Consider the following 13,087-nt stretch of genomic DNA (forward strand, 5'->3'; position numbering starts at 1 on the left):
ACCACACATGCACACACACAGACACTGACACAGAAACTCATATAAACAGCTGGAGTGCTGCAAACAGCAGCTGGGCGCATCATCCTCTCTAGGTCATTCACTTCTCCGTCATGGCCGGCGTTAAGTGGATATGGTGCTTCGGCGGTGTTATTCGCTTTTGTCCTTGTCAATTGATTGGTGCTTTTCTCCACCAGGTAGGTGCTGCTCTATTGGTTTTGAGCTTTTTTAACAAAGGGGCGTTCAAGGTCAGGAAAAATGTATCTTCTCTTGCAAACTCTCAAAAGATTCAAAAAATCGAACAAAATGCACTTCACAGCTTAGTGTGTCTGTGCCCATGCAGGGTGTAGACCCAATTATCGCATGTAGGCAGCATGAGGTGTGATTGGGCTCTGAGTGTGAACACACTGGACTCATTTTAATAGCCACCTGAGGCGCACCCTGCCGCTCTGATCTCACTGCCGACTTTTCCAGTTCAGGTAATAAAATCTGGGTCCTCTGGCAGCTCGTGTCTCTGCTGACCTTGTTGACTAAACACAAAGTTGGTAGAAGAGTTTGCTATTGTAACTGTCGGTCCTCCCGATTTAGTCTTCCTGATAGGTATTTTTATATTACGTTTGTTTCACATTTTGATTTGACCTAAAATGACCTAACGCGCAGATAATGTGATAGCAACACATGCTAACCTGACCCCATGAGCTAGTTTTATTCTGCTTTCCATATTTGGATGTTCATTGCTTCAGCTAGAAAAGATGGCATGACAACATTTAGTAACTAAAGGGAGGACATAGCTTCTGTCATGTCACCGAATGGTTACTTCCATGCTGGAATTTCTGGTGCTGGAAGTCTTTATATTCAGGTGAGACAGTGTAGTACTCAGCTACAAGATGCTAGCAGGCATGGTTAGCAAGCTGCATCCATAAACAGTACAGTGCACAACATAGATAACTGCTAGTTAGTTTTAAGTGGTGGAATAATTAAACAGTAGAACTCTACTCACCAAAATTAAAGTACAAACTTGTTTTTTCAGTGACCTAAAGTTAATCAGTTAATCATTAGACGTGCCTGTGTTGGCTAACACTAGCAAAAATCTATGAACTGTACTCTTAAGCAAGAGCTCCAAAATGATTTGTGTCAAGATCATATAGAATAAATAATATAACAGAATAAAAAGAAGGAAGCAGTCAGATCAGTCACTTAGATGGTTGTGGTTATATTCAGTACTGTTGAAAAGTTTTGAGCCACCCCTCGTTTCTTTAGCTTACAACGAGCCAGATTTTGTTGGAGTTTGGAATAAGTTGCCCCTCCATATTAGGATGGCCCCAACAATCGAGATTTTTAAATCTCTTTTAAAAACACCTTTTTTCTGAGGCATTTTAGGATTAGCACCAGAGTTAGCTTCTAGTCAGTTTTTTGATCTCTTTTAATCTTCTTTATTTTGTTAATTTCTTGTATATTTTATTGTCTATCTTTTCATGTTTTACTATTTATTCAGTTTTATTTATTTATTTTATTTTTATTTGTCTGTCTAATGCATGGTTTCTTAACTATTATCACTGATTTTTACTGGAAAGTACTTTGTTGTTGTTGTTTTTAAAGTGCTCTATAAGTAACGTTGGATTGGATGGTCTCGAGCAGTAGTTCTCTGTAGGCATTCAAACTTTTCCTTTGGACATTGGCTGTTTATTCAGTTCTTTTCAGTCCTTGTACATGACCATTTTCAAACAAATCATTTTTGTGTGATTGTTTGCTAAGTCATTTACATTAAAACTAACCTCAAGCATGAAAAAGGCAACCAACTGAAGAGATGACGTAGATAACAAACAGAACTGGCAGCTTAGATAAGAACCAATTTTAAATCGTATCTTTAGATACTTTGTTACTAGCTGCCAGTTGGAAAAAGACATTTTATTCCCATTTCTGTAGTTGAAGTTACTATAAATATTAAAGATAAGACAGTTTCATAGGGGGAAAAAAATCTATTTTTGGACCAACAAGGGGATTTCCAAAGAGCTATCAGCAGCATACTGAATCTTAGCATCGTGTGCATTGTGCATTTGAAAAATGGATAAACGGAGAACGAAAGAAAAACTGGCAGATCTGAAAGTTATGTACATCACAGACCTGAGAGATGCATCTTCACCAGTCTCAGGGAAAGGCAGGCTGTGAAGAAGCCATTATTAATAAAGGCAAACAAGAAAAAAAAAAGGCTGAAGTTTAGAGCTAGACTGAAAGTAACAGTATGTCTTAAAGAGCGATAAATCCAAATTTTAAGTTTTGGTTTAAATTATTGTCAATATGGAAAAGTGACCGCTACAGCAATCTGTGAAAGACACTGTAGGCTCTTTCATGCATTTCAACTAGTGATGCTGGGAACCTTGTTAAAACTGATGGAATTATAAATGCAGAACCAGAGACATCAGATTTTGATCCATCATGTAATACCATCTGGAAAGCATCTAATTGAAAACAGCTTTATTTTTCAGCATGATCCCAAATACATAATCAGTGCTGCAAAAGCATACCTGGATAGATAAACATAGAATAAAACACCATCAATGATGGAATTAACACTGTTGAAGATGGATCATCGTGTCAGAATAGAACAAAAAGCAGCTTAAAAATGTCCTTCAAGAAGTATGCTTCCTGTAGATTAATTAAAGAAATAACAGAAAGAAAGAGTTCAGGTGGCATGGAAGAATAAAGTTGGTTATGCCACTTACTAACCTTCAGACTCTTTAGAACTGTATAATAATATAATATATTATTGCACCCATTTCCATTTTCCTATAAAAACATAAAAGAACAAGAGATTTCTGAAGACTTTTGTACAATACAAAAAAAATAAATAACCCTTCAATTCCACGTTTAGTTTTTTTCAGAACAGCTTGTAAGTTTAAAAAAAAGCTTATGCCTGTAGCGGTGGAACCACAGGTGAATTTGAGAGGGTCCAATCATTTTTGAAAATTCATTTGCAAGTTGAAGACATCGTAATTTGAGGTCACAGCCGAGTGAATCTTATTAAAAGGCTCATAAAGGGTTTGTGACCAGAAGAAAGAATCTGTAAACTTGTCACACAGAGTCAAAATACTCTGTGCAGACATGGTACCTCTTAGTTCTGCCACTGTTTGTAATTTGTATGCTGTGGTGTGGTGTAGGTTTTAAAGGAAAATCAAAGAAAAAGTGAACCGTTGCGAAACAAAGAAGGAGCTGCAAACAGTTTTGGGCGCTTTTCCTTCAGGCCAAAACTCAGATTTGAGAGAACTTTTGAATCTATTTATGGCTGATTTGAAGCCTCAGCAACAAAAAAGAACTCTAGGACCTCACATTTTCTCATCATATGACTGCAACCCACAGCTACAAAGCGACCAATCAAAGTATGTCAGGAGCTGAAGCGGTAATAGTGTGGTAATAATGTTATGACATTTATTTCGTCAGTCATGAACAGATGGAGAAATCATTTGGTTTGGGGAATGAAATCTGAACCTGATCTCTCCCATCTGGCTAATGTTAACTAACACACACATGCTCAATGTGCCACATGCAACGTTTTTCATGTACTAAACGCTTTAATCTAGAAACATATTCTGCATGAGACTCCAACAAAAACTCCCCATAAGGACAAAAGTGCTACTATAGAATTTAATATTATTGTTAGCTAAAGATGGTAGGTTAGCTGGTGCATTGTCTATCTAACATTTTATATGTGTTGGTTAGTGAGCGTATGTTAGCTAATGTCAGCAAGAAGCTAGCCCATTTTATCTCATAACACTTTTAAAATTTGGATCAACAGAAAATTTCATTCGGTATCACTACAGCTGTTAATCTATGAACATTCCTGCTTGCAGTTGGTCTTACAAAGCAAATACAAATACACATACACATAGATTCATTTAAATCCGAGCGCCTGTCTATAGTTTTCAGTCTTTTAAATTCATGCACGGATGCCAAATAAATCTTGATGACGTTGAATGATTACAAATGTTTGGAATCAGGTATGCGGGTACATTAAACCAGAACTTTTAAAAAGAGGGTAAAATGCTAAAACAAATGTATTTCTGCAAGTAGCCTGTCTGACTGGATGAATAAAGAAATACATTAATTCAATTCAAAACAGTGTGCATTAGTTTATCTCTCGTCTCTGTTACAGCAAGTGTTACAATATCAGATTTCAAACAGGCATCCACTTGAACCTGATTGTGTAAACTCCCTCGGGTCATTGAAGACTGAAGAATCATAGCAGGAATTCAGTTCAGAACAACAGTCTCACATCTGGGCTGCCAAGCAGAGGACCAAATACTACTGAAATGAGTTTTTGATGGATAAATCAATACTGGTCCCCCACTGTGCTGGTCCCGCCTTAATGACAGAACAGTTGAGTGGTGAGATCGGGTATGGTTTATACCCTATAAACTGTTAACTGGCTCTCTGTGAGCCACTTGCCTCATTGATAAAGCTGCTGATGAACTGTGATAGCCTGATATCAAATTGGTGGAAAGAAATGTGCCACTCTGAAATCATGTGATGCTGGAAAGCTAGACTGGACTATTATAATTCAGTATTATCGGGTCATTTTAAAAGCGCCCTAAAATGTCTTCAGTTTATGCAGAAATCTGCAGTGAGACTTCTGAAAGGAACAAGAAAGAAAGAGCGAGCGTGTTCCTCTCATATCGACTTCTCTTCATTGGCTTCTTGTTAAATGCAGAATTGAATTCCAATCTTTATGTTACAATATAAAACTCTTTGAGGCTCCTTGTTTCTCTCACTCGATATTAATAAACTTGAACTGAACTGAAATGTTTTTTATTTGTATACAGTATATCATATGATTCGTTTTCATTTCTATTTTGGCTCTTGGGGTTTTCATCATTCTTATAGTCCATCCAGGAGGATTAATACGCTTCTGGATGGACCATAAGAAGTTTGGTTTGATGTTCCAGCTGAATGATGTGTTGCAGGACATTTTTCCATCTGTTGTATTATCAGAAACATCAAGTGAGAATTTCTGCTGTTGTAGACTCTGATAGCAGCTCAGAGACGGAGAAAAATGTGGAGAAATGTTAGCAACAACAACGTGTGGGCAACGACCAAAACATGGCACACTGTTGTCGCGTACACCTGTTTCTTCTCACATAGTTGTCACGTATGAAGAAACTGATGTTTTGTTCACATCTGATGTCCTGTAGTTGAATCATTACCAAATGACAGAAAAAAGTCTTTTTTGAAAATAAAGCATTCCTCAAACTTTATGAGCAAACATTATTGTAAAAACAGAACAAAGACAGTTTATCATCTCGTCCACATCTGCCTCCCCACACCAGAATTCACTATATGATGAATAAACTCATTTTAGGATCAGTCATGAAACGTGAGGCAATGTTTGTTGTATTTTAACAGAGTTACGTGGATTTCTAAAATACCACGAGCTAAAATTGCTCCCCTCTTTGGCAGTTTCAGTAGAAACTAAAATATAAAGTTGCTGAAAACTAGATACAAACAAATGGGTAAATAAATAATTACATAACTATAACAATGCAATAATAAGAAACTTATTGGACCAAATAAACCATGCACAATTGTTATAATGTAATTTTGACCATATAATGTATGCAGATTTAGGTTCCTTTAGGTTCCTCTATACAAATATATGTTTTCTTTTGACAGGTTTTCACTTCAGATTTCTTTCCTTGCATGTGATCTGAAACATGTATACTTCGGTGAATCTGTTGAATGTCCCCACTGTGAGGAAAAGATTGAAAATGATTTCTTGACTTAAAGCTGTTTCATAGAGCCCCGATCAAAAGTTTAAAACCACTTGAAAAATGGCAAACAAATCATATTTTGCATGTTTGGATCTTAACAAGGTTCCAAGTCGAGCTTCAAAATGCAAAAAGAAGAAATGAGAGTGAGACAAAACATTTATTTGAACATGCAATTTACTGAAAACAACGTTTAAACTGAAACAGGCTGTTTTACAGCTGATCAAAACTTGACGACCACATGCTTTTAAAAGGCCAAATTTGTGCAAATTTGTGGATTCATTTCTGTCAGGTAGTCACACTGTCATGATGTTCTGATGAAAAAAAATGTTCCCTTTTTGATAGAGCTGGGCGATATAAGATTTTTTCATATCACGATATGTTTTTTTCATTTCAGGCGATAACGATATCTATCACGATATAAGCCAAATAACTATATTTGTAAGATTTAAATGTGCCGTTGCTCACAAGTAAAATGTGAAATAATCAGCAGCTTGTTTTTATTTAAATATTTATTTCCCATAATAAGTTCAACAGGGTAGATGTACTTAAGGAACATGAGACTTTTTCAGATAAATAAAGGCAAATATTGCAAACTACACAAAAGGCAGCCGCTAAAGCGTTTAAGTTTCAAAATAGAACAAACGAAACAGACTAAACTGTCAATTCCACTTAGAAACAAAATATTAATTCTAAAAATAAATCTTAGTTTGTTTTACAGAAGAACAGACAAAACTGACTAACTTTTGTCAATATCAAATAAACTGAGAACTAAAAGGAAATTCTCAACCTCTCCTTGTTGTATAGCTGAGCTTTTCAAACAGTTTTAACAGTTACTTTAGTCTGACAAAAGCCGAATGACGAATTAGCGCTTCCAGTCAGAGACTGAGGCTACGTCCACACATACACGGGTATTTTTGAAAACGGAGATTTTCCGTTTTTGTTTTAAAAAATAATCCCGTCCACACGTAAAGGCAGAAATGAAGGAAAACGCTGCTATGAACATGCCAAAGCAGCAGGTGGCGCTAGATTCCTAACCGTGCAGAAATGTTGGCCAATCAGAAGTCTAGAAGCCTCGGTGGGAAAAAGTAAACAAAGCTGGGGCATAGAAGCAGAACCGAGTCGTATGTGTGGAGGGACAGTAACTGTGTGTATATGTAAGCATTTAAACACTGCAGAGAGTAGAATTAACAGTAACAGTATTGTAGAAATTCATTTCACCGAAACAATAACGTGGCGCACAGTGTGACGTCAAAAAATGCGCACACCTTTGACGCTGCGTTTTCTCCGTTTTTCTAGTCCACACGTAAATGCAAAAACGGAGTTTTCAAAAATATCCACCCTGGCCGGAGTTTTCAAAAATCTTCGTTTTCAGTGACCAAAAACGCCGTTTACGTGTGGACGAAAGGTGCAAACGCATAGAAAAATCTGCATTTTCAAAAATACCCGGGTACGTGTGGACGTAGCGCATGCACCGCTTTATTGTATTTCCAGACTTGCTTTCGGCACAATTTACAGTGAACGCTACTCTGTTTTTTTGTCAGACCTGAAATAGCAGAAATACCTTCACACTACGGGACTTCTCTGGCTCTTCCGTTCGACAATCTCTCCGGCATTGGAACCATCATCTGTTTTCTCTTCGGTCACGCTCGGTTGATTTTTCTAGTCGGCACACTCATTTCCTCCGTTACCCGGGCGGCACGGCGGCTGGCTGCTTCCCAAACAAATACACATGTGCGGCTTGGCACTTGTGCTGTACGTAACAAGTCACGTGACGTGACGCTGCGGCTGTGATTGGTTCGGCTCTTCGCTACGTAATTTGGATTGGCTGTTCTTTTTTTTTTTTTTTTTTTTTTTTTTTAAGAGGACAAGAGCGGCGAGGTCTATCGCGATAGTTAAATTTTTCTATCGAGAAAAAGTTATATCGCGATACATATCGTTATCGTTGAACGTGCTCAGGTTGTTGAACTGCGTCAGGAGGGTCTCTCGTGCTTTCAGTTACTAATCTCTAATCTGAATATCATATCGATGCTGTAGCCTCTTAATGTCGCTTCGACTCATATTCTCTGCTCATCAGGTGGGCTTTTCATTGTCTGCAAGCGTTCACCTCTTAACCCCTGATAGTCGTACAGACACGTTATAGTTTCTGCGTTCGCATGTTAGCTGGGCACCACTTGGGTCTAAGTGATGTAGATTTCATCATCAGTCAGTGCTAATTTTTGGTGACCACATGACCAGTGTTCCCTCTAATTTTTCATGTATTTGAGTGAACACTCAAACTCCCTGAGCGGCCCCTTGGACCACTGTGAGCAACAGCAGACGTGTGCACTGTGGTCACGCCGGCATCTAATCCATCCAAGTTACATGTTTATTAAAATAATCAAATTACAGCATTTACATTTATGTTAGACGACTTTTAATTAACTGCTTTAGCCCACTTACAATGAAAATGTAAAATAAATCTTGTTCATGACCTGTGCAGTATGTTAACACTATTGGAAGGAAAAATAACTTCAACTCCAATTTTGAAAACAAAATTTTTTATAAAGCTGTGACTTGTATTATGAGTGTGAGTCTGTGGTCTGGGAGAGAGTCCTGTAACTCTCTGTCTGCAAAATACAGTAAATAATGACCAATGTTGGGCAATTATTGTATAGTTACTTCTTCAAAAAAGTAACTGAGTTATGCAAACAACAAAGTTTTTTGCAGCCAAGGCGTTTTTTTAAATAAACATTTCAAACTATTTACTAGTGATGGGATTTCCGGCTCTTTTTAGAGATCCGGCTCTTTCGGCTCGGCTCACTAAAAAGAGCCGACTCTTTTGGCTCCGAACCGGCTCTTCAGGTTGTTTTGTTGCTTTAATTAATTTATTATTAACAATAATATAAAATTATGCACAAAAGGAATTACTAATGTAAAAAAAAAAAGTGGTTTTATTTATATATGTTTATATATAAATATATACAGTGGCCCCTAGAGACAAAACGCATAGAAACTCCAAAGCATGTACAAACTCCAAAACACATTTCTTGCTTTAACTGAACTTCAAAACAGAGCTACCTAGATCACTTAAATTACACACTTGAAAGCATATGTGTATGGTTTGTGTATTTCTACACAAGCACTCATATATATATATTCAAATAATTTTTAAAAAAAAAAGTTCATTTACCTGTTACTACCACACACCAAATCAGGTCGTTGGTACTTGCTGGCTTGTGTAGCCTCTAGGTAACAAAAGCTCAAGGCTGGGCGTAGCATCCTGGAGCACTTCTGTTGTGTTTTGTACGTGTTTTGGAGTTTTTACCGCCCCTCCCCCCTCTTCCAAGCGCAAAGCACAAGGCTCGCATGCGGAGTGAAGCGGAAAAAAGTGCGAGAGAGAAGGTGAGAGAAAGAAAGAAAAAAAAAAACACGGCTCGCGATAAGTAGCCGGCTCGCGTCGTTCACTTCAAAGATCCGGCTCTAAGAGCCATTTCGTTCGCGAACGACACATCACTACTATTTACAGAACAATCAGCTGTTCTGCATCAAATCTGATGCCACACAAATTATTTGTGCCACTCCAAAAAATAATTTCTGTCCACTATGAGATGAAGGAGAACAACAGCCTGATACCTGCAGGCCTGACAACAGGAGATGTATCACTGCTGTAACACCTGTAACATTCAGCAGTCGCCTCATTGTTCTGACACACACAACAAAACTATTGACTACACTACACACTAACTACACACTAACTACACACTAACTACACAAGATTTGTGCTAAACGTCGCAAATCTCTCACATCTCAAAACACCGCCGTCACTCCTAAAACTTCCTCCTGTATCTCAACAACTAAATGCCATGTTGCCATATCATTTTTTGATTGGTCCACATGGTACATTTTTCCACCAGTAGGAAAGGCTGGGGTTTTTGGTTCTGTTTTTGCTCACAGACTTTCGAGCGTTTTCCTTGTAAAACGCAGTTTTTACCGTTTCTTCCTGCAGTAAATATAAACAACGACAGTATTTAGGAAGAAAAACAAACATTGCAGATATTTTTATCATAACTCTGCTTTTACGTGGCCGATCAACACAATTTAAAAACTGGTATAAAGTCCACACTTTTTCCGTCAGTTGTTCCGTCTGTCCTGCTCACGTCTCCAATGGTTGTTCACGTTGTCATTAACGTGGCTTCACTCCACATCAGCCGCTTTGCTAGCTAAACACCGGTGTCGACACATGAGGACGCTGTCAGAGCCTGTCAACCACGTTGGTTAGCTGCGTATATACGAATGTGAATCGCATCATTGGCTGGACTTTGGGATAAGGTGGCATCGTTCTAATCCCATACGGGAGCAGCCAGTCACTCACTGACTAACACTGCAAAACATAATTGTTAAAGTTTTAATTTTAATTTCAGTTCAGGTGAGATTTTCTTTTGTGCGCAGCGCAGATTTTCTGTGCGCAGAGACGTGCCAGCAGTGCGCAGCTTAGAGGGAACGTTGCACATGAACTCTTCCACAGAGACTTCATCAAATACAGACCCTCCCTCCTTCAGGTGGACTTTAAATAACTATTACAAAAATGCTTAACAGTGAACTCAACCATCCACACAGTTTGTGTGAGTGCGTTTTTATCTGCTTCGGACCAGAGTCAGGAGACCGTTTTCTGTGCACCACTGAATAATGAATGACCTACGGGCTTTTCACCCCAGCTCTGTGCTGTACCTCCCCGTTATGCATTTAGCCTGAATCTGTACACACGTGTGTGTGTGTGTGTGTGTGTGTGTGTTAGTGAGGCTATTTTTGGGGGGTTAAATCCTGTTAAAATGCAAATAACCTTCATTTTTCTGGTTTTAAGTGATTGCCGTCTGCTGCAGGTTTGAAATTGACTCCATTTTCAATCCAATCTGAGCCATCTTATTGTGGATTTCACACTTTCCTGCCACACTACGACACAATAGATATGGTGTGGTTCCTGTAGCAACAAGCCTGTCAGTCAAGGTCATCCATGACGGAGAGAAAGAGAAAACATGGGGAGGTAGGGGAAAGGGGTGGTGGTGAGTCTGAGCCAGAGTCCTAACAAAGAAAAGCTGTGCTGTTTGATGATGTGTATTTGTGATGGAGAATGTCATGATTTGGGAGGCAGCGTCTCCTCTGTAGGCACTGATGGCACTCATGAATTTAGGAAAGATGCTATGAGGGTCCACTTCAAAAGCACTCTGAGCTCACGTTGCTCCTTTGCTACTCCTATAAGCACTCCTTTTTCAACTGATCAGTAAGTTGTTTCAGTTGTGTACTCATTGCTGTGGTAATGTTACATTCACGTACAGTCATACATTCATCTGTCTTCATCTAGTGGTTGCTCAGAGAAATGACATTGTCAGACAACAAAACTGAAGCAACATAATCCACTTGACGATCATCTGCAGCGTTACTGCACCACTGTACCGCTGGCTTTGGGTCATGAGCGCATCAGACACACTTCACTTATTTATTGGATTCTAACTTTCATGATGATGATACACTATTGAGCTGAAACATTAACAACACAAATATGATGCAATGCCAGTTTTGTGCTCCAACATTCCTGAGCCCTGGACTCCAAAAGACCTCCCACGGTCTGTGATTACATCATGTTAGCAATCATTAGATAGATCCTTAACGTCTGTAAGCTGGAGGATCAGATCAGGCTTCTCCCACATTTGCCCCGACACCCTTTTGCTGGTTCATAGTTTTATCGATCCTACTGTTAGGAGGTGCACAAATTTCACAGTTTGGCCAAAGAAATCCTTAGATGAACATTTCAGAACTTCTACATAACAAACAATCAGTCAAAAATGCTAATTCAGCTTCTATGCCTTACACAAAAGGTATGTAGGGAGCAGCACAGGACCCCTGCACCATACGTAGTAGGTAACACTGACAACAAAGAGGCTGCTGACTGAGATAATGCATATCAGAAAGCATTAAAAGAAGAAGTTGGTGGGGGGAGGGTTGCAAAGTGGCTTACAGGGGACAGGTTGAAGTAACAAGTAAGAAACAAGAACTGTAGAGGGTTTATTAACAAGAGCTATAGGAGTGGCTACCACACACTCCTATAGCTTACAGTCAATCACCCCTAAGCCCACAGATTCAGCCTACTATGATTTTGCTAGTAATACTGGGTAGTAATTAGTAAACATTCTATCCTTGTCTACCTGTTTCATGCCCCAAATCAAAATGGCGCCTGTCCTATGGCAGGTCCTTAGTACCTACAGTCAAAAACCAAACCAGCTCTAGTCTCAACCCCATCTATGAAATATCAAAACCCATTCCTCCTGGACTCACAAGCACTGCTTAGAAGCACAGGAAGCACAAGCTGAGATAAAGTATATTTATAACAAAGTAAAGGATGAACATCAGACACGTGCACAGCAGCGTATTAATCAGGAGCCTTGATCAATATTCTACATGGGTTAGTACGACTGGATAAATGCAATTTGAGCGGCGTGATCAGATTATATAGTCATTATTTTATGGTCATGTGACACATTATTATTTACAAAGCCTTTATTAGAGAACAGTCACATTTGTTGCGTAAACCTGTATCCATATCTATAGGTTGTTTATCTGCGCAGCGCAGCAGGTATTATATAAGCAAACTCAGTGAATCTGTAAAAAGGACGGCCTGTTCATTGAAGTGGTAGTCAGACCTGCACCAGTGGGATAAGAATGAAATATCCTGAACTGTCAGGTGTTCTTTGAAACACCTTTGATGCCGTTTAGGAACTGGTGAATTGACTATGAGCAGCATCAATTGCAAAAGTGGCACGCAGCGCTGTTAGACAAAGTCCGCACAGAGCAATCCGAGGTGCGGCTCTCTGCTCTTTAATTCCCAGTTTTAGTGCTAATCTGACCCAGCTTGTAGACTCATTCGGTTTGACATGAAGGCTCTTCATTTATATGTCCTGATCTGATACCCTGAACCCCGTACTTTAGAGCATTATGCGTGACAGCCCTTCATAACACCCAAGGTGCTCCAGGTTAATAGTTCACTGCTCTCATTGTTGCTGTATAGCTACAGCTCAGAAAGAAGAGCCGATACATGTTGGCCTAGGTTTACACACAGTGGGTATAAACTATTAAGAAAGAGACACCAGAGAATGTATTCCTCTATTTATCATCTTTGCAAGAGAGCTTGGTTAATGTTGTCATTTATTGCAAAGGATGATATAGACTACGTGCAATCTCTAACTAGTGGAAGTGAGTGGACAGATTACTAGGACTTATTTCTTTTTTGATGCTCTTTTAAATACGTAAAATTGCTAATGACAACAGAAGGCTGTAGCTTTTGAAAACAATGAAAT

At 38.9% G+C, this 13,087-nt stretch overlaps 1 protein-coding gene across 2 annotated transcripts in view; it reads left to right on the forward strand.

The window, feature by feature from the left end:
- Positions 1-13,087, forward strand: part of cdk14 (cyclin dependent kinase 14) — a 238,337-nt gene that overhangs the window by 49,226 nt on the left and 176,024 nt on the right. The window contains exon 1 of one of the 2 annotated variants that reach the window (XM_086310193.1): positions 77-194. The exons of the other annotated variant lie outside the window; for it this stretch is intronic. Coding sequence (XP_086166319.1) covers positions 111-194 — 84 coding nt within the window. The 5' untranslated portion in view covers positions 77-110. Of the gene's footprint in view, positions 1-76; positions 195-13,087 lie in introns of those variants that run through there. 2 annotated transcript variants of the gene reach the window in all.

This window comes from Aulonocara sp. 'chitande type north' Nkhata Bay, linkage group LG11 (genome assembly GCF_057382095.1).
Source record: "Aulonocara sp. 'chitande type north' Nkhata Bay isolate Kocher_YH1m ecotype deep benthic linkage group LG11, A_spYH_male_GT1.1, whole genome shotgun sequence".
NCBI lineage: Eukaryota > Metazoa > Chordata > Actinopteri > Cichliformes > Cichlidae > Aulonocara > Aulonocara sp. 'chitande type north' Nkhata Bay.